This window comes from Rattus norvegicus, chromosome 11, assembly GCF_036323735.1.
Source record: "Rattus norvegicus strain BN/NHsdMcwi chromosome 11, GRCr8, whole genome shotgun sequence".
Taxonomy (NCBI): Eukaryota; Metazoa; Chordata; class Mammalia; order Rodentia; family Muridae; genus Rattus; species Rattus norvegicus.
Window position 1 is genome coordinate 42,619,186 of NC_086029.1, and position 22,325 is coordinate 42,641,510.

General features: G+C 48.8%; 1 protein-coding gene across 8 annotated transcripts in view; it reads right to left on the minus strand.

The window, feature by feature from the left end:
• The window catches only part of Tiam1 (TIAM Rac1 associated GEF 1), a 348,754-nt gene that overhangs the window by 101,659 nt on the left and 224,770 nt on the right, over positions 1-22,325 (minus strand). For all 8 annotated transcript variants that reach the window (XM_039088432.2, XM_063270597.1, XM_039088430.2 and 5 more), the window contains 2 exons: positions 16,010-16,980; positions 2,152-2,599 (listed from right to left, as the gene is read on the minus strand). In XM_039088432.2, coding sequence (XP_038944360.1) covers positions 2,152-2,599; positions 16,010-16,969 — 1,408 coding nt within the window. In that variant the 5' untranslated portion in view covers positions 16,970-16,980. The remainder of the gene's footprint in view (positions 1-2,151; positions 2,600-16,009; positions 16,981-22,325) is intronic.

A 22,325-nucleotide genomic window follows, 5' to 3' on the forward strand; every position in this document is an offset into this window, starting at 1 on the left:
GTTCTTCACCAGCTCATCCATCATAGCAGAACCATGGCGGTGGCCTCCAGAGGCGACCCCATGGCACATCTCCAAATGAGACTAAGGCAGGTGGTGAGTGAAAAAGGCCAGTAATGCCTTTCCAAAGTATGCCATAGGATAAACATCTGTGTTTCATAAGCGTGATCCCACACCATAGGAACACCGAGATTCAAGAGTAACCAAACAACATAAGGGAGGACCTGGGCCTCCGCTGCCCTCGTCATCGTGGGTGTCTGGGAGGCACAGCACAGAGCCTAACCACGTACATTGGTTCCTACTTCAGCAGGCATCAAAACAAAGACAAGCAAACAAAACATCCAGCTAGCACCGGCAATGGAAAAGGAGATGGTGCATGCCCTGATTGTCCTCTAGGAGCGAGCTGCACACGCCACCCAGGTATACACTAGCCTCACTGAACAGGGCTTTGTGCAGGTCCAGGCCTCTACTTCTACTGCAGGATATCCCCACGCTGACCTCAGCTGTACTAGCTCAGCCCTGGCTTCTTCCTCCTGTGTGTTTCCCATCTCACCCCTCCCCCTCAGTTGAGATTCCCAATCTCAAATCTAGCTTTGTAACAAAACCAGCACATGTATTTAAGCACATTTATTGCTCAAATAAACTACCAAGTCTCCAGACCCAAGTAGGGCCAGGCAGACACACGGCCCTCTTCAGGAAAGCATGCAGGAGTGGTAACAACTTGTAAGCGCTAGGCTTCTCTGAGAAGCAAGAGTGTTGGTACCCATGTCTGCTATGCGCACAGCCAAAGGTACCCCAATAAACACGGCTGGACTACAAAATAGTGACTTCTTCAGAAATGAATGATGACTTAGACATGCTGTTTGCATCAGGTTGAAGCCTGTAAAATTGGTGATATTCTACCATTTAAAAGTTAAAGACTTTTTTCAAGCCATTGGCTGTTTCCTTGGATTAAAGCTAAGGATTCCTCTCTCCACAATAGTCACTGTGTGAGATGAGATATAAACTTGAACAAATGTAAACAAAATTTTGGAGGGGAACTCTGGCTTCATCACTGTCCTTCAGTCCATGAGAAAACTGGATGTGACATGTTCCTCTCACTGAACTATTACATCGGTGGCTTCAAAATTTCAACTTGCCACACGTAGAGTCACCTGGGAAGAGAGTCTCAATTGAGTAATTGTCTTTCTTGGGGTTGCCTACGAGCTTGTCTAGGGGACACTGTCTTGTAAACTGATGTAGAAAGACCTAGCCCACTGTGGGCAATACTATTCCCTAGGCAGAGAGGGTCATGAACTGTATAGGGTGGGGAAAGCTGGCAGAGAGCAAGCAAAGCAGGCAGACCGGGTACATTCATTACTCTTGGTTTTTGACTATCAATGTGATGTGACTACTTGCTTGGGTTCCTGCCTTGACTTCCCCAAAACAATGGACTGTAACTTAGAACTGTAAGCCGAAGAAACTCTTCCTACCCCGCTATGATTCTTTTGCTTGGAGTACTTTATCACAGCAACAGAAATGAAACCAAGACAACCATGAAGCCCAGAAAACAATCAGACAGCATTGAGAGGTGGGTAACAAGCCAAGAAAGTTACTATACCAGAGACATAAAGCTTCCATCCACTCAGATGACTAACTCTAGAGGCCTCCCTACCATGTCGTACATAACTATAGTCAACAATGTCATATCATATATTTAAAAATGGGTTAATTAGCCAGGTTTGATGGCTACCCCTGAGGCTGAGGCAGAAGAATTACAAAGTCAAGTCCAGCCTGGGCAATTTGGTACCTCAAAACAAATATAAATCTACAAAGAGCTATGGGGATGTGAGACAGAGCTGTGGTGCACATGTAACATGTGACATGTGACATGTGACATGTGACATGTGAGAGGCCCTGGGTCCAATTCCCGGTCTTGAAAACAGAGACAGAAAAACAAAACCAAATCCCAAACCAGATCTTTTAGTTATTCAGTGATGGCCCTTACCTCACCCCAGGATTTGAAAAAAATGTACAACTAATGTTGTATTTCTAGACAGACTATGTTCTGAATATACAATTATGAAATGTTGCATAACAGAAGGCCATTGTGTGAGTACCTGTGGAATGCACCCGTTGGCACTCCCAGCATGCATCTGGGCTGGCCTCCCTTACCTTTCAGGGACACCCAGTAGTGCTTCCACTTCCTCCGGGTAGCCGACTCCACCTTCTTATTCTTCTTATGTACCAGGAAGTTCTTGACTGCCAGCGCGCCAGCCTTCCGCACAGTGCCCTGCGCAGCCGTCAGCAGGATGTCCGACTGGCCCGGGGAGCTGAGGGTTCCGCTGCTCTGCTCGTCGCTGTGCGCAGAGCCAGCCTCCTCCAGGCTCTCGCTGTTGGTGGTGCTCATCTCCAGTTCCCGCCTGAAGTTCTCGTACACCCCCTGGCGTGCAGCATCCCCAGTCGAACTGCTGCCGCTGTCGCTGCCCACAAAGGCTCGGCCTGTGGGAGGCGAGTAGCTGGAGTTGGTGGCATTGGATCTCCTGGACAGGAGGTCCGTGTCCGTGGTGGCCCCTTCGATCCCACTGTCTGCAAACTCACTGCCCTCGCCTGTGTTAACATCCTTGGAAACAGAAAGGGAGAGAGAAGCAGACATGCATCACGTTCGGAAGAGACTTGGGAGCACCTGGTCCAGCCTGGGGCTCTGCAGCACAGAAGGCGCACCGGGCTCCAAAGATGATGTGCGGATCCCTCCTCAAGCCAGCGCACTGCGGAGCGGCTCAGGGAAACAAACCTTCGACCAACCACCCGCCACGCAGCCTAATGATTCAGAATGTTCAAGAAATATAAAAGGCACAGGGAACACTTCAAAGAGCTTATCATTTCTCTGACTCAATTAGCTAATTGGCAAACTAGCTATTGAGATGTTTGCATGGCCATGCTGTGGGAGCTCAGAGCCCTAGGCCACCTCAGCTGGCCTTGAACTCCGGGAAATTCAGCAGGCAGATTAGTTAGCTGTTCCGGAGGTTGGGGTTACAATGCATGGCTAGATCTTTACAGCTGATACTTAAAAATAAAATAAAAGGACCCGTTTGTGAGTCTCTTTTATAATGGGTGACTAAATAGATTGCTAGAGCACCCACTCACTCAGCAAGGTCCCATACCCCAAGAGCAGGCAAGAGTCCTTGTACCCTAATGAACCTGGCTTCCCAAAAGCAGTTCTTTCATTCTGCCTTGTGCTAAATCAGCCTGTGAGGCCCACAGCTCCGTGCACCTCTCCAATTACTCTGCCCTTTCAAAGGCGGGAGGGATGCGAGAAGCCTGAAGTAAGCAACCCCAGGCCCAGTGACAGAGGGGAGCAACTGCCAAGATGCCAGAGTATCAGTCCCCAGAGGAAAGGTGTTTGCAACTTCCAGAGCTGACCCTGGACTGCAGCCCAATGTTTCCGGGTCACAGAGGTAGGTTCTTAAATTGGAACCACAGTTAGTTACTCTGACGTGCGTGCTACGGGGATTTCCATAAACAGTAATTAAATGATGGTAGCAATCAGCGGGAGGCGATGGCGACAGCACGGGACAGGCTGGCTCACGAGCCTGTCTCCTCTCAAAGGGAAGACAAAAGGAACACAAGGAACACGAGTGTGGCATAGGGGGAAAGGCAAAGCAGTGCACAGGTTGGTAGTTTGGCCATTCAGGGGACCCTTATCCTCATGGATAATGATGGTTGAAGCATGTAAACACTAAATGTGTGCTCTGACATGTCATAAAAATGGCTGCTTTGAGCTTAAGTCGGTGCTGGAAGATAGTGGGGTGGGCTGAGTCACAGCACAGCTGAGACTGTCCCACACCAGGCCCAGAGGTGCTGTGCCTCTATCTAGGTCCACCTGAACCAGTGGTTCACAGTTCACAATTATAAAAAAAAAACCTGGGAGAATAATGACATGAAGTGCAGGAAAGGGTGGGTCAGAGGTGGCAGTGATAGATGAGCAGCTACCAAGCAGCAGCTCCATTCCAAATGGGGTTTCGATCCCTAGTAGTCGCTAGGACGGCTGTGCTGTGGTGTAGATGCAGTTTGTTCTCCAAGGGTTTGAGAGTTGGAAGCTTGGTCCCCAGTACAGCAATGCTGGGAGGTGGTAGAGCCTTTAAGAGCTACAGTCCCTCTGCCCCAGGAAACAAACAAAGAAACAAAAAGATGGGGCCTTGTGGAAGGAATTTAGGTCATTGGGGGATGGGAGGTATTTAGGTCATTGGGGGATGGGAGGTATCTAGGTCATTGGAGGGTCTCACCCTTGGGAAATGCCAAAGCTGGTCTTCTGAGGTGATTGCTGCCAGAGTGGGTTGCTAGAAAAGAGGTCCGGGTCCCTCGATGTCTCCTCAACTCACTGTGTAACATCTTCCTCTCCCTCTCCCTCTCCCTCTCCCTCCCCCTCCTCCTCCCCAATACCTCCTCCCCCTCCCTCTCTCCAATTGATTCACAGTGTGATGCTGTATGTCAAAGAGACCTCAGCAAAGCCAGCAGATGCTGGAACCAAGCTCTCCACCTCCCAGACTAAGCTAAACGGATGTCTTTTCTTTACAAATTAACCAGCCTTGGGCATTTCATTCTAACAGTGAAAAGCAGACCAACAGACCCTGTTGGCCTAGCACTTTGTTTTATGTTCCTCTGCTTAATAACAGCCATGGATGGCCACAAAGAACCCAGATTTAGTTAGTAAAATATCTTGTACACAAACAAAAAGCACTATTAGCAACCCACGTTTCTTTCTGGCAGGGACATTTACCATGTGCGTCCTTGTAGATAGATGTGTGCGTCCTTGTAATTGTAAGACAATAAAGGGAACCTGACAATTTTGGATAACCCGAGGCCGTGGAGGATAAGGAATCTGTGAACTTCTCAAATTTGATTTCATAGGTCTCGGTCCTCTGAAGAAGGCTGGGTCTGTATAGGCATTGCTTTTTCCTACTGATGTGATACAGAATCAAGGCAACGTACAGAAGGGGGAGTTTACTTGGGCTTACGGTTGCAGAGAGGTAAGATTCCCTCAAGTCCAGAAAGCATGGCAGTAAGAGGCAGACACAGCGGCTGAAACGGAAGCTAAGAATTCATGTCTTAAACCGTCAGCAGGAAGTCAAGAGAAGGAACTGGAAATGGTCTCCATTGTTTACCCAAGGCAACATAGCTAACAGGCAGTAAGAGGGATGGGGGTTTCCAACAGCCTTCCTTTTTGTCTTTTAAATTTATTTGGTCCTTGTGAAACAGGGTTTCTCTGTGTATCCCTGGCTATCCTGGAACAGAACTCACTCTGTAGACCAGGCTAGCCTCAAACTCAAGAGATCTGCCTACCTTGACCTCCTGAGTATGGGGATTAAAGATGTCCACCACCATGACAGGCTTAAAATGGTCTTTAAACTCTTAAACCCTGCAGTAACAAGATTTGCTTGCTCCAAGACCACACCTCCAAGATCTCAAACAGCAACACTAACTGGGGACAAAGTATCCAAATGCCCGAGACTGTGGAGGAGAATTCATTCAAACCACCACACAATGTATGAAGGAGCCCACGATAACCACTCTGAGAAGCCACACTGGCAATAGCCCGCACAGTAGCTACTTCAGGATACAGAAGAAAAGAGAGGACTCAAAACCTCCTAGAAGTAACCTTGGAAACCATCGTCTTGGCCAGAACATGTGAATACCACAGACCAGAAAGTCCTAAGTCTGGTTAGTGGCAGATGGGAGGTTTGAACCTGTGCTGCCGAGAACTTTTCTGATAAGAAACCGGTGAGCCCAGTGGCTCAGCTATGGGTCAGTGTGTGACCAGATTTTTGCATGTGCCATTCACTCCCCATCCTTTCCCACTTTAACAAGATCTCTGAGACACACACACACACACACACACACACACACACACACACACACACACACATGTTTTAACCTGCCCAAGCCAACCACAGAAGGGACAAGCGACGCAGAGGATGCCAGGACACAGAGGGGAAGAGCTGGCTGGCCAGCTCTCGGCACCCATCTTTTACAGTCTACCACATGCCCACAAACCATTCACTCCTTGTCTCCACCTAAGCTGAGAGTCAGGGACTCCATGGACGCTCACCTCTAGGTCACACCTGAACATCTGTTCATGCCAGCTGAAGCTGCCACCTGCAATGGTGCAGGCCGTGTGTGTCCAGCTCTGAGATGGCCACCAAACTGATGGGACTGCTCTAGGTAGGAAGCCTGTGGTGACTGGTGTTTGAACGCAGGCCCCAGCTCAGCTCACATTCCTTCACAGCACATGGCTTAGTCATGACTGAGGAGTGTCCCTGGACCTGCCCAAGACATACCACCTCATCTCAGAAGTAGGTAACTGGGCTGAGCTGTGCACATTCGCCCCACGTGTGACCTAACCCATTGGGAAACAGATGTCAGCTGCCCTGCTCCAACCTCTATTTAGTCGTGAAGCCCGGGCTCTCCTGGATACCCTCTAGCATCCTCTAGCACAGTGGATGATGAGTCCACCCAGCCAGAGACATTGCTGAATGTGCTTCTCTCTTTTCCTCACAGTGACACACGCATTCTTTTGGTCATCTTTTTTGGAAGGGCTCCTCTAGCCTTTCTCAGGCTCTAGGCAGTTCAAAACTGAGAAACCTGATTCTCCCACAAGGAGAAGTCCCTAGCAACCATCCAGCTCTTCCAAGCAGCAAGCAGCGGTGAAGACTGACACCAGGAAGCAATGGCCTGGAGGCCTTGTAGTCTGTGTCACATGCAGTGATCCTCCCCACCTAACTAAACATCTCAGCAGCCTGTCTCTTCTACCCTACTTAGTCAGACGCTAAATTCTAAATTCAAAGTAGGGCTGGGGAGGTGGCTCAGAGGTTAAAGTGTTTGTCATCAGAGTTCAAGATCCACCAACCTTTGTAAATGCCAAGTGAGAGGAATGCTCACTTGGAATACCAGACAGACAGACAGACACACACACACACAAATATGCATCCATATATGCAAAAATATGCATATTTCCCACATATGTGTACTCACTTGCATCCATACATGCAAAAACATGTACAGACACATACATGTATACCATATATACATATATATGAATATATATAAAACTTGAGGAAAATAAAAAGGGAAAAGGGGAGGGAGGGAGGGAGGGAGGGAGGGAGGGAGGAAGGGAGAGAGGGAGGGAGAGAGGGAGGGAGAGAGGGAGGGAGGGAGGAAAGGTTCATGGAGATCTAAGGCTGTGGCTTAGTGGCAGAGGGCTAGCCTTAACGCTTAACGTGAGACCCTGGGATCCGAGCACCAGAGAGTTAGGGTGTAATGGAAAAAGTGAAAGGAAGTGGGGAGACCCCAGACAGATGATGAAAATGACACCCCAAAAAGCTGAAGCTTCTGCAAATCAGCAGAGTCAGCTGTCCCCACCAGAAACACTGCATTGAAGAGACCTCCAGCTATCGTGAGCCACAGCCAAAGGACAGGGATGTCCTCACAGCTCACTCTCCGAGACAAAGGCCCACAACCAGATTTCCAGTGTGCTCCAGCTCTCCAGTTTACATTCTCTTGGCAATTTCCCAAAACGAGCGTGTGTGCCTCCCTACTGCACGCGCAACCTGCTGCAGCTGCCAGGCGAGGTCACTCCTGGGCTACCTAAGCTGGTCAATGAGGCTTAAATGAGTTCTTGTACTAAATTTCAAGAGGTAAAAAAGCCTGTTTCCACCCTCTTAGAAACCAGATCGCCGACCAGAAGACTATGTACCTATGATGCCTAGTAGGGAGGCTCTGGGTCTTTCTCCTGGGGAATTACAAACAAAAGCACCAAGGACTCCTGTGCAGAACGGGATTTGAAAAGCTAATTAGCTACAAAGTTGCAAGGGCCCTGGGACAATCTAGAAACCCGCAAATCAATTGGCCACTTGTAGCTATAAGTAGAACACAATTAGAAACTGTTTTTCTTGGTCACTCTAATTTCTCCGATGGATCTGGCTTAGTTCAAATACACTAGTCCAGAGAGACTATGCATACTGGGAGAATTCACTGGGTTTCAGTATAGTGTTGACCTGTGGAGGCTTTGAACCAAAGGCTCTTGCTCCTCCTATGTTTCTTACCCCTACTTATTCCTAGAGCTTCCCTGTCACATGTACTGCACATCAAAACACACACACACACACACACACACACACACACACACACACACACCTACCTTTTGGCTCTCACCAAAGGTTCACACCATCTCCTGGACATACTCAGTATACTGTCCTTTAGTAACCTCAGTATAGAAAATGACGGTTCCAGCCTTTGACTATATGACTATACTGATCGGGGCCTCAGCTTCTTCATATACACAATGGGGCCAGCAAAGGTCTATGTTGGTTTCTTTCCACTGCCAGAAATCCTGAGCCTGGCATATAGCAGGCAAGTCCTCGACAATAGAGCCGTGCCTGTGGCTACTGCACCTCTGTCTACTTAAGAAAGCATTTCATGGGATGCTGTGCGTTCAAAACAACCCAGGAACAGTGCCTCAGACATGCTCAGCACCCTGTACCAGCACAAAGAAAACATGTGAAAACATCGTCACCTGAGCCCTTACTTACATGGGATGAAAGGCACAGCCTGGTCATAGCTGTACCAGCATGGAGGGGAGCTTGTCTCTGAGGAATCTGGTACAAACAAGACCTCATGAGAAAACCACGCAGGCAGATAGGCGGGAGCTTGAAATGCTAACGACGCTTTAAAATCATCCTTGTGCTCTCAAAACAGCACAGCAAGTAAGAAAATGTTGACGTAATGTACACTGAGTTAGCGGTTATTGGGCACTTCTGATGACTGTCACTACTAAGTTGATAGAAATAGGAGACCCGCTCGCTTCCCTTTTCCTCTCCCAAGGCTGTGGCTCCGTGGATTTCTGAGTTTCCGACAGCCATTCCTCCTCTAAGGACTGCTGGTGGGAGTGACTCACAGCTTCTCTCGGTACAAGCACTGGAACTGAATCTTGGTTGCTAAAAAGGGAATCCGGCACTCGGTAGCCAATGCTGGGAGCACTGCCTCAGGTAACTCCTGATTGGAGAGTGCTCCTACTCCACCTGGCATGACTCATCCCCAACCCTTCTTCTGCCCCTCTCTGGATGTGCTGCCACCTCGGGAAGTCATCCTTCCTCCCTCTACTTCCTGTGCCACCTACCCGGTCCTCTTCTTCCCTTGCTGGTTCACAGCCATATCAGAAGGGGCTTCCTTCCACGTGACAGGGCCACACGCTGTTGCCAGATGAGCTTTGACAGTACAACCGGAAGGCTCTCCAGCGCCTGCCACTCAAGACCCTGAATAAACGTCCAGTGTCCGCACTTGGGCCTTGGCTGATGATACCCCTTTCCACGGCATGGTTCCAACAGCTCTCTTCCAGGAGTATCCTTTCCTCCTTTTCTCTGTATCCCTCCTGCGGTTGCCATGCCCACTACTCAGCACCGTCTCTGTTTCCCCTCGCAGCCCTCCTGCAGCCACACCGGACCCCTTGCCTCTCCTCGGATGTGTCGGGCAGCCTCCCATCTTATAACTCAATAGCCAGCTCTCTCCTTGCCTTCAAGCCCCAAGTCTGACCTCCCTCGAGGTCACACCCCGAGCTCCCAATCTGAAGCTGCCTGCTGTATACCCTGGTCCAGGAGTCTTGCTCCTGTGGCACGGTGCACTTACTATTGAGCTCTCTTGTCTGTGCCACGAACACCCCCGTCTCACCACAACTCTCTCCACGAGCTCTGGAGTTTTTCTCGTCAACGCATCCCGAGCGCCAAGAATAGCGCCTGGCATGGGGTAGGCTCTTCAAAAATAATTGCTGAATGAACTTACTGCTGCTCATTTCCCATCCCTATCTCGAGAAAAGGAAAACAGTTCCTCGCGGAACAACATCGGAGTTTGATGTAAAGGTTTAGTCACTGCCAAGCTCCCTGGGGCTCTGCTGAAGTTGAGACTCTGAGTCTTCACTGTAAAGCGCTTACATTTGCAACTTTGAGCAGCTCTGTGAGCCTTCTGGGGATAGCTCCACAATTCATTTGAGTTTTTATTTAATATTTTTAAAGAACTTAACATGAACGAGGGGGGAAACTGAGTTATCACAGGAACCCAGCGCTCTTGATGGTGGGGTGGTCCGACATCAACTGATGACGCTCGGTTGATGAATGAAAAGTGGGTCAGCTGATACTCAGTTCTTCAGTGGGTTCTGAATACTCTCCATCAGACCTTTGTAGCAGGCTGGCTTCATGGCCACATCCAGCAGGGCCTTGCATCCCTGTTCTCGGGATGCTAATTGCGATTACAGCCCTTTGCCCCCATTAGTCTATACAATCACACCTCACACATTACGGTGACTCCATTTGAACTGAGGGAGCACAAACTTTCTATTCTGATGCACTACAAAAACAAAACAAAACACCATATGATTTCTCACAAGGTCCAACTTTCCCAACTTCTTTTGATAAACATGAGTAGCAATCCAGGAACAGCCCTGGGGTCCCTAAGATACCTGTAGGGGTTTGTCCCTGCCACTCTTCCTCTCCCAGCTCCCTGTGCAGAGGCTGAATCCTACAGAGTACAGCCAAGCAGCACCCTGTAAAGGGATAAGAAATGGAGTGGAGACGCCGATGCCCTCCTGCGGACCAGAAGTCACAGAACCAGACGCACATACCAAATGAAATCTCTCATCCACACCACCGTCTTTAATTTCAGATGATGAAAAGGTAAATGTATAGATTTACATGAATATGAAACGGACTATTCTGAATTTCGGATGAATGAATGAGCATCTCTTACAGTTCTACTTCAATTGCTAAAGTAGTGACCATTCAAGACCTGCCTCACAGAAGCAGAGGCTCCTTGGTGTCTAAAATATTTCTGAAGTGCACAAAGTGGTCTGAGGAGTGCTGCTGTCAGCCGGTCCCCCAACTGCCCACCTACTGCCTGCCTCCTCCAAAGAGATCTTGGCAAAGAAGTCAGACATCCTTGTCGGAAATGGAAGGGCTTGTTTTCAAAACAAGTATCTCAGGCAGAAGTTAGATGCCAAAAAAAAGTAAGACAGAGACGGGAAGTACAAAGAAGACAGACAAACAGACAGATTACAAACAAACAGAAACACCATAAGATAGAAGAAAAAAGGGGGAGTTTAAAATATAGATTCTCTATGAAAATATTTTGTCTCATGAGGCATTAGTTTAAGAAACCGTTTAGTATTAAACAATTTAGTATTAAAGTATTCCTTTAAAAGAGACTTATTTTATTTTAAATGTCTGTGTGCCTGAGTGTGTATGCAGGAGCCCACTGAGGCCCGAAGCAGGTATCAGATTTCCTGAAAATGGAGTTGCAGTTGTAGGTCTGTTTGTGCTGGGAACTGAACCCAGGTCCTCTGCAAGGACAGCCAGTGCTCTTGACTGCAGGGCCAGCTCTTTAGCATTTAACAAAAGAACTCTTAGCCAGGCATCTCTAAATGGACTTAGGGGACCCAAAGATGATACACAGAAGTCTGATCTATATCAGAACAAAAGTACAAGAAAGGTTTTCAGCTGGTTCTCAAAGTGCCTAGGACGCTGGTAAAGACTCATTCACCTACAAGGGCCAATTATCAGTTCAGGCAACACACTTATGTCTGAGTCATTTAAGGTAAGTGGCCAAACAAAACAAACTTTTTAAAATCAAAGTGATTTTTCAAGGAACTCAATCCTGCTGGGATCTAATACTAGGCTGTCTGTCTGAGTAAGACCACAACCTTACTATTCGATGATCAAAGGAAATGCCAGGGACGGCTTCTAGAATTTTCCTAGTCATCTCATTAGGAATGGGTAGCACTAATTTCCTTCTTGAGCAAGAAGGATATTTTCCCTTCACCAGAATTGAGGACTTTAACCTTAGTCTACGGCTATGAGAGGTGCCTCTTCCGTTGTAGAAGTGCCTAGGAAGGAAATGCAGAAGACCCAAGGGTTGAGATCTTACACCTAATTTCTTTAGGTCATCCTTTCTGCTGGTTTGAGTAAAAATGACTTGGTTACCAACTATCTGAAAGGAATAGGAGGCGTGGCCTTGTTGGAGGAAGTGTGTCACTGGTGGGGGGGGGGGGGGCTTTGAGATTTCAGAAGCTCAAGCCAAGTCCAGTGTCACTCTCTCTTCCAGCTGCCTGCAGATCCAGATGTAGAACTCTCAACTTCTCCAGCACTATGTCCGCCCAGGTGCCGCTATGCTTTCCACCACAATGATACCAGGCTGAACCTCTGAATCTGTAAGCCAGCCCCAATGAAACAATTTATGTTATAAGAGTTGCCGTGGTCATGGTGTCTCTTCACAGCTGTGTAACCCCAAGACAAACACTCTTCCCTGAAAAGCTACAGAGTCAGATGGAGAGGGTCTGTGAGGCTCCTCCAGGAAGTTGGTATCTTGAAACTACGCTGGAGTGAATCCCTACGCTCTAACAGAGCCCCCCACCTCTTCCTGATCTCTCTGGGGGATTCTGAGATGTTGGCTTCTGGCCATCACCCCTCAGCCCAGATCTCCTTGCAGCCCTCTAGGTTCTGTGGCTCCTTGCAACAGGCTTAGTAGAGCCAAGTCACAATCTTCCATCTCCTATCTGGGTTCACTGCAGGTTCCTCAAGGGTGTGCAACGGCTCTAAGCCAACGCTTCCCCCAGGGACTCCATAGACATTCTGTGCCTGGCCACAAGGCAGATCACCAATGCCATGTCTCCTCTCTCCTACTCATCCTTTGAAAGCCTCAGAGCTGCAGAAGAGTGGGACTCCTGAACATGAAGCCAAGCCTTGCCCTCCCTTCTAAATCCACTATTTAGTGGGTACCTGTGATCTTCAAGAGCCAGTATTCTAGGGTTTACAGTCATTATGTCCTAGAATGGTGAACCTTCCTATAAGCTTTCTTTAAAAAGGAAACCCCCCCAAATTCATGAGGTTAAATAACCAGAAGGCAAGAGGCAAAAACTTCAAACTCAGACCTGATGATACCCTTGATTCTGCATGACCCCAGGCTGCCCTCTCCTTAGTCTGTTACCAAAAAAGACTAACCAAAGGGCTGAGATCAGATCAAAAATCCATGAAGCCATCAGTTAAATCCAGTGAGCATCCTATTGTGCACTGTGTTGAAATCAGTAAGTAAACCCTGTTCCAACAGTGGGAAGCTCTCAGCACGAACTACATGTGACATGTGTACACATACAAAGTGTCCAAACACATGAACCAAATACTCATGTGCCAGATCCTGTGTGCTACTTCCAAAGCTTACATGTCAACACCACAGCCTGCCCATCTCAGAAACAAATCCAACCACTGAACACACACAAAAACAGGAAGAGTGGCCAAAACCTCTTTTTTTGATCATTTTCAAATCAAATGAAATTGTCCACATTAGTTTGGATCCAGTGTATTTTCTCCAAGCTGAGAGGTTGTGCTCTTAGCCAAAAGTTTGCCAGAAGCTTTTTCCAGTGGGAGTGAAGTGGCTGACAGGGCTGTTAGAGACTGGACGGTATCAGCAGGGCCGACAAGGAGCCTAAGATCTATGATTCAAGCTTGCTACAGAGGTCCCTTGGGTCAAAAACTTTGAAGAGAAAAAGAAGAATTCTTTTCAAGGAACCCTCCACACCCACTGTCTCTTAAAATACACTGTTTGGAACACAGTGGGCTCCAACTTAGACTAGGAAAATGTGGGTGGATGGATAGTGTTGTGCATAATTCTGGGGTTTGTTTCAAGTCATTAAAGATCCTTACTCAATGTATAATGTCAATACCAAAATAATACTTCCGTTCGTTTCTTCAGCTCCACAAGAGGTTTCCAAGCATGACAGCCCTTTTGGCTCACCTAATACAGCCCTGTTGGAGGATGCTGTCACCCTCCCTGGACAGGGAAGGAGCTAAGGAGGAAGTGACTTACCCAAGGTCATCCAGTGGACGAGCAGACAAGCCCGCATGCTAATGGCCCTCTTAGAATCCTTGTCTGCAGCGCTTTGCATCACATTAAGCGGTCGCTTTATGAGACACCACACTTAGATGATCTCACTTCTGTATATTAACTTGGGAAGTCGCAAGCCAAGGGATGAAGATTTCACACCGCAGTCTCTCTCCCAGGAGAGTTCTCCGGGGAGCTGGAGCTAAGAGGGGACCACTGTCTCACTTTGCCCCTCCTCCACAGGTGGCTGGCATTTAAGGGCAGCAGCATATGAGGCTAAGTCGAGGTCCAGCTATCTCTGGTGTCAGCTGGGCAGGCCTCTCCAACCTTACACAGGGCATGGGCTAACTCAGTCCAGGCAGAGGTGTTGACACAGGCAGCACACTCTTTGCCAAGCTCAAGGCAGGCCATACCAATCTGATGCAGGCAGTTTCATGGTCACCCTTCAGTGCTTTTCATGGGACCCTTTAACAGGTCACCTGTCTCGACCTGCCTCACTGACCTCTTAGTAGTGAACCTCAGGGTCGTTAGGGGACCACAGGTGTTAACCTGACACTTTATCTCACTCTTGTCATAATCTCAAATCAGAGAAAAGAGAGGTTAAAGATCTGGGCACAAACGTCCAACAGCCCGAGTCACCTACCCGCACAGCACAACGACCAATGCTGCATGCTTCACCGGTGACCAAATTCCCTGCACCTGGCTGCTCCCTAAGTCCTAGGCTTCTCGACTCGTGCAAGACTCCATTCTCTCCAATAGTCCTATCATTTATTACCCCTACTAGGTGTGTGCAGCCATGATGCAGAGGATCCAACACAGAGGCTAGTGCAAGCCACTGAGCCACTCACGGAGTCGAGCCCCCAGTCCCAACACCTCCACTTAGACAGGTGGAAAAAATCAAGGCTTTAAAATAAGCACTAACTTGCCCAGAGTCAACCAGGTAGGAAGAAGTAAAGGGTCCAGGAGACTGGCTTGGGCGTCTGCAAACCCCCTCTTCAGGGTTCTTCAGGGTGAAACTCGGTGTCACTGCAGGCCCTCCACCCCACCCCACCCCCCGCCCACCACCTTAAAGGTAACACTGCCTGTACCCCTTTGATTCAAACTGGCCGAGGTGCAGCACTGCCCCCACTGGGCAGGTCAAAGTGAAAGAGCCTCTTCAGGTCACCTCAGATGTCCACAGTGTCTTTCTGAGCAGAGGAGCCCACCCACTCTCCGATCAGAAGCACAATCCACTACCCGCTTCCTAACCTGGTCAGAAACCCAAGCTCCCCAAAGTCTGCCGCCAGGAACTGTAGCATCAGCAAGGACCGAAGCATGCAGCGCCGTCTGACAATCACTCCTGGTATTCTTGCCGACAAGTTAGTGGGCCATCCTTCCCCAAGTAAGACACCTTTTGAGTCTCTTAACAAGTCTGCTCCTACCCACTCTCTCCTGCATTAAACTGCCAAGCAAGCCCCTTCATCCCTTCTGATCTTCATCCTTCCAGGGAGAGCCTCTTGGAAGTCAGGGTTTGCCCAAGGTCAAACAATTTGGCTGCAAACTAGAAACTGGGAACCCACCCATATTATTCCTCCTGCTACACCTCCCTCCAGAGACGGGGCTGGCCGCATTGCAAGGAACAGGAAATTGAAATGGCTCCTGGTAAGACAGCAAGCCTGCCAACGCCGGGGAGAAGCTGACGAGTGACCACAGATCGCCCTGAATCAAAAATGCCTCTTCCGAGGAGCTGCCCGCAGACTTCTTCCCACCTGCTGCAATGTGGATACCAGCTCCGGGCGCCTGCAACCCACCATGCCTGCTTGTCCGGAGAGGATGAAGCAAGAGACAAAGTCCCACCAGGGAGGGACTGCGTTGAGAGGCAGTTTCCCAGTATGAACTTAATAGCTCTATTGCCGTTCCTAGCACGCCCTGCTACACACACACACACCCCTTATTCCCCACCCCTTACCCACAGAACCGTAAGAGGGGCGCAGCAGAAGCCATGCCGGCTGCAGCAGCTGCCAGGCAGACCCGGGTACAGCCCGATTTAAAAAGGACAAACTGGCAAGAGCAAATCACGCACTCTAGGAGCCGCGCGCCACTTCCGAAACTCACACAGAATCTCTGCGGTTTTTACCTGGGTGGTTTTCGCTCTTCTGCCTTGCATGCTCTTGCTAAGGCTAATTTGTGGGTTGGTGGCACCCTCGGAAAGACAGTGCGACTTCCTACAGGGAAGCGTGTTATAATTACTGTACGTCGGAGTCTCTACAGCAGCCGGTGGCATCTTATGCTTTGCAAGATCGGGAATATCCGACACCAAATTCCGGCAGTAGCTCGAAAATCTGTTTCTCGGTCCTCCGTTAGCCTTCACCCCGGAGTTCTTCTGAGCATACAAGTCACCCAGGGAGTTGGCTCGCTGACAGGTGCTGAGCTGCCGGGGGCTCGCCCCTGTTTCCATCCCCCGAGCCTCCTCGCAATCCTTCTCTTCCGCGGAGCCCAAGATTTCTTCGTTGCTTGTTAAATGTTCTTGGCTCAGATCTGAGAGTGAGAACTCCAGGCTGTCCTCCCGCCAGATGTCTGCAGATTTAGAGCGTTTCTTCTTAAAGCTCGCTGTCTCCATGAACGTGGGCCCGTTGGATGTATAGGGACGCTGCCTCCTGCCTCCCTCAGCCAAGTACGCAGCGTCATCCCCGTAAAGCCGGCTCTCCTCCGAGTCTGGCATGCTCTGCACAGAGGCTGCCGTGAGGACGATGCTGCCGTCTACGCTGGGAGTGACAGAAGAATCCGTGTAAGACACGGGTCTCAAGCCCATATCCACTCGGTCCACCCAGATGGGGTCCCCGAAGTCGTCTAGGGCGCCTTCTTGGGAAAAGGGCTCCAAGCCATTTTCGGCCAGGGACTGGGGGATGCTAGGGGTGCTGCTGGACCGCGTGCTCACTTCAGAGTTCCTGTGGATTGCCTTCCCAGAGGAAGCATGCCGCGTCCTCCGGGTCTTGTGTGACAGTCGCAGGGAGCGTGATGTGTGCTTCCGCCCCAGGCTGGCATGCTTTTCTCCATAAAACTCGTGGTCTACATTTTGGCTTTCTGCGTTTCCCATGGTTTTATGGTCTGTAGAAAAAGAACGAGACAATTGAGTCTGTATTAAAATGGATACAAAAACCTTTAGAGTAAGGGCTCAGGGTCAGGATCAGCAGACACTTTGGGTCTGGGGTTAGGTAAACAAATACACTGCTAAGTGCTTTGGCCTCATATGTGGACACAGACTGATACCCGGCAACAGGTGAGAAAATCATTTTCTATTGAGATAGGCCCCAGAGAGGTGAAACACTCACATAAATTCAATAATGAGAGAGCTGTCTTTGCCCAAAGAGTAAATGCCAGGAGATACCCAGGCACTGCTCCTGTGCAGTGACCCCAGTGCTCACCTTGGCTCTCTTCTGAAGCCTCACAGTGACACATCGTAAAGTGAACTCCTACTGAAAACTAGAGTACAAAGGAGCATTTTCTCTCTTGTTCCCTGCCAGGGCCTCTGTTTTCTTGGTTTTACCTAAGTCATTTTATCTGTTCCATGGTTTGAGGAAGATGGCTTTTTTTTTTTTGACTTTTTTGTTTGTTTGTTTTGCATTCTATTCAGACCCCCCAAGTCAATCACAACTAGAAAGCTTCGAGATGCCTATCTAATCAATTTTTCCTAACATTCAAAATCATAAAGAAAATAGACTGCTACCGTTCATTTCCCAGCCACTCTGATACCTCTGATGTGTGGGAGGGCAGAGAGGAGGGGCAAAGGAAGGACAAAATGCAAACCTCGCTCAGCAGCTGACTAATGGGTTTAAATCCGGGAGCGAATCCAACCTGTGAACATGAATCTGGTACACAGTGGCCCGAAGACAGAAACATACACTGCAAAACCAGAGAGTGGGATCCAGCCTAGAAGGATGGTCCAGGTTCACTCAGTCCTCTCCCAGACCACATTCCTAGTCTCCATCCCTGACCCAATGGCACAATTCTGTCACCTGTAACTGCAAGAAAGGGGATGGGAGTGGGGGATCTTCACAGCTTCACAACTGTGACTCTATGTGGCCTTTACCCTGGCTCCAGAAGTCTGGCCGTTTCTCTCCCAAGTGTGTACACTCAAGACAACACACATGAAAACAGATTAGGTCAAAGAAGAAGAATAGGATCTTCCTGGGAAGCCCTGCGCTAGCTCTGTCAACTGCATGCAGATCCGGGCATTCAAGAGACAGCCGCTGAGGGCCTACAAGCATCCTAGAAGCCAGAGGTGAGCAGTAAATGACAGGGTCATAGTCTCTACGCTTAGGAAACCGACCTTCTGCCATGGAAGGGACACGGTCACAGAGACAGTTAAAAGGTGCCTGAGGAAACAGGAAATGAGGTTGAAGACCACAGCGAAAAGAGATGGAAATGTACTAATGTAAGGCACCTTCCTATTGGTCCAGAAATCACTAGAGTCCCACTGCTGACTCGAACATGGCTTCAGCTCTGACAAGATATCTTACTGTACTATGATGTTCGCACACGGGGAAAACTCCAGGTTGTGTGCTGGTGAATCATCTGGATACCAGGGGTTAAGCTATCACTAGCTATGTACTAGCATATCCCCACTCAGCTATGCACACCCCATGATTCTCAAAGGGCTCTCCCAGGAAAGATGACCCCCTTTTCACTAGCAGGGAGTCCCAAAGCAGTAAGCTCACGCCTCCCTGGCTGATGTCTCTTAAGCTGCATAAGGAAAATGAAAAGGGTGAAGGTCCATGGAAGACCATGATACACCTTAACTCCTTGCTATGTGTTTTCAAGCAGAAGTAAACACAGATTTTACTAACACTAAAGAAAAGACCATGGCCAATTTCCTAGAATTCGTGTGGTCATTTCATTTACTTTTGAGGAGTTAGGAATCCAGCAGAGAACCTTGCACATGCCAAACACGTGTTCTCTGTGGAGCTACACGCCACCTCACACGGGTCTTTATTTTCAGGGAGGAGGAGGGGGTCGGGCTTGAACCCGGGACCTCATGCCTGCTAAGCAAATGACACTGAACCACCAATCCCAGCGCCTGGGTTTCTGAAATGCTAAGTTGGGTATAATGTCTTCTGCGCTGTTTTGTCAGTGAACAGAAGACTGAAAACAGTTGCGTCTCAGTCTGAGACTCGCGCGGGTTGGAATTGAAAGACGGAAAGGATCACAACGCACAGACTGGCTGGAAGGAGAAACGAAGCTCTTGTCATTCTGTCCCACCCGCATCATGCATCCATCAACAGGCCGCAAGCATAAACGTGAGCTCTCTGGGTAGGCTTCCCTCAGCCAAGAGAAAACTAATCAACTTAAAAGCCCCCAAGAGAGGGCGCCTAAAGGAAATGGCCTAACAGGCAAGAATTATACCAGTCCATGCATCACGCTGGCAGCTCTGCCGGATTAATAGCACGGTTAGCAGCGCGATTCCCTTCATGCGCCAAGGTAGGGAGGAAGCCACTTTTATCTGTGGTGTAAGAACCTTCAGACAAGTCTCCTAAATCCTATCGGGACAGAGTCTCAGGGGACGGCCTTGGCACAGTCAGCACCAAGTGGAAAACAACCAAAGTGAAGAAAAACGGGGTTCTAGGGGCTCCAGAAGCACTCCTTAATTTAAAAGCTTTCCCCTGAAGGCCCCTGTAGTGCAGGCCGGGAGTGGGGATGGGCTCTGTAAATAACATAAGGCTGAAAAAATGAAAACTGCTCCCTGCAGAGGAGACAACCCCGCCCCCAGAGCCGCTGACCCACAGCCCTGCCCCCACAGCTAAGATGCCAGCCACCCGTCACCTGACTGTTCCATACTCCCGCGGCTTGTGCTTTATCTTTATTACAAACACACGAAACCTGGAACTTATTTATTTATTTATTTTTGTGAGAACGGCTTCCGTTATTTCAGGGCAGAAGGTGACCTTTAAAACAATTCTCTACGAAAGACCATAAGCTCTGCACTCGGGCCAGAGTTAGTAAATAGGTGTCTGTGTATCGAGTTCAATAAAAACCAGAGGTGATCAGAACCTCAGATGAACAGTCACCATGCAGTCCCGAGTGAGGGTGAAAGTCCTCAGGCAGGAAGGACAGACTTAAACGCATGGGAAGACACGTAAAAATGTAGAAATCTAGATTAAATACAAACAGCCCACCAAAGATGGAGGTTTAGTGTCCCCGACCACGTCAATGCACGTGTAGAAGGCTGCACACTTTTCTTCTCACAACAAGGAGATGCCTTAAAGACAGCGGGTAAAGTCAGCCCCAGGCTGTGTGGGAGATGTATATGAAATATAAGTGAATTACTCATTTATATTTGGGTCCCATCCCCAAAATATCTCAGATATCTTAATGTCTGAAATCTGAGACACTTCCCAGTCCCAGGCTGTACTGGCTGGTTTTGTGTGTCAACTTGACACAAGCTGCAGTTATCACAGAAAAAGGAGTCTCGATTATGGAAATGCCTTCATGAGAGAGCAAGCTGAGCAAGCCAGTAAGTAACATCCCCCATGGCCTCTGCATCAGCTCCTGCTTCCTGACCTGCGTGAGTTCCAGTCCTGACTTCCTTTGGTGATGAACAGTGGTGTGGAAATGTAAGCTGAATAAACCCTTTCCTCCCCAGCTTGCTTCTTGGCCATGATGTTTGTGCAGGAACAGAAGCCTGACTAAGACAGGCGTTTTGGTTAAGAGCTTGAGACCTGTAGCAGCTCTCCAGCTGGGACATCTTATCAGCACTGATTTCTTTTTCATTTTCAGGGGGACGCTCACTCAGATCGAGACAGCTATTACAACCGGGAGGTGACTGGAGAGAGTCGAGCTTTTAATATTGAAATCCCAGTGGATAGAGCTGGAGAGATGGCTCAGTGGTTAAGAGCACCAACTGCTCTTCCAGAGGTCCTGAGTTCAAATCCCAGCAACCACATGGTGGCTCACAACCATCTGTAATGGGATCCAATGCCCTCTTCTGGTGTGTCTTTAGACAGCTACAGTGTGCTTTTATATATTCAATAAATAAATCTTTAAAAAAAAAAAAAGAAAAGAAATTCCAGTGGTATTTGGGCTTCCTTGGTCTATCTGAGAGCCCTACTTGTGCTGGAATCCCCCCTTCCTGGCATCCAGCTTGCTAATTCCCTCAGATCACTGACACCGGAAGGGACCATGGTGCCAGCAAGAAGGCCTTCTCTAGCCTTTGTATTTGAAATACCAACCTCTCCTGCAGAACTCCACCCTGATGTCTTCCTTAATGCTTATCATAATAGCTCGCATAACACAGCACACAAGATAGTTCATTTGCTTTTGATCTTAATTCTATGCTTTCCCACAAAAACTGAATTATCAGGAAAGCCGGACACTATACTTATATTGTTTCCTCTTGCTCTAGGCTCCTGATGAAGGAGGGGCCCAGAACAGAGCCTGGAAAGGAGTGGGCACTCAATAAAACAAACAAATGGAAACAATACTGAAAACAAAGCACCCTAAATCTAGAAGGTGACAGACCATACAATAAAGTCAGACATGGAGGCTGGAGATGTTCTTACAATTCCAAGAACCCACAGGTACCTCGCAATCACCTGGAACTCCAGCAGGCAGTGCTGCCCTCTTCTGGACTTCTCAGGCACTGCATGCACACAGTGCATAGACATAGATGCAAGCGAAACTCCGTACACATAAAATCAAAAATTAAAAGACAGGCCATAGGGACCACCAGGTTCGAGGCTGCTCTGAACTGTGAACTGTACCCCTCCACCATGCTCCCCAACACCACCTCATTCCCATGACCCCTGCCTGCACTTCTGTTTTCCCCCTGGGTTTGAAGCTATCTGGCAGCTCAGAAACCTAATAGTCAGGGCTACAGGGCCCACGTGCCCGGATCCCAGACAGCTCAGGGAAAGCGAGGGGAAGAGCACAGCAGATTAATGGGCTGATACGTGTGGACTCCGAAGGTTCAGAGAGTCCAGGCTCTCTGGGGCCCAGGGTCTCTGGGGGCCCAAGGGTGGATGGCAGAATGACTATGGGCTTCTCCATTCTCGTGGACACCATGACTCTTCGCTAAACTGACGACGGAAGCTTTCTGGGGAGGACTATACTAAATGGGAGTTACGCACCATCAAATTAGATGCACGGGGAAAGAGCTAGGAGTTACATTTTCGAAGGCTATGCAAATGCACACACCTTTACTTCAGCGCTTCGCATGCAGGTCTGGAAGGAAGTTGCTTCCATACGGTTGCTTTTGTGGGACTCCTTAGCTTACTAAAGCCAGTTGACAAAAAGATACAGATGCCACACTACAAACTATCACTGTAAGACAGAGTGATACAGATATCCCAAAGGACAGACAGACACACAACACACACACACACACACACACACAGAGAGAGAGAGAGAGAGAGAGAGAGAGAGAGAGAGAGAGAGAGAGAGAGAGAAACACTGGTGTC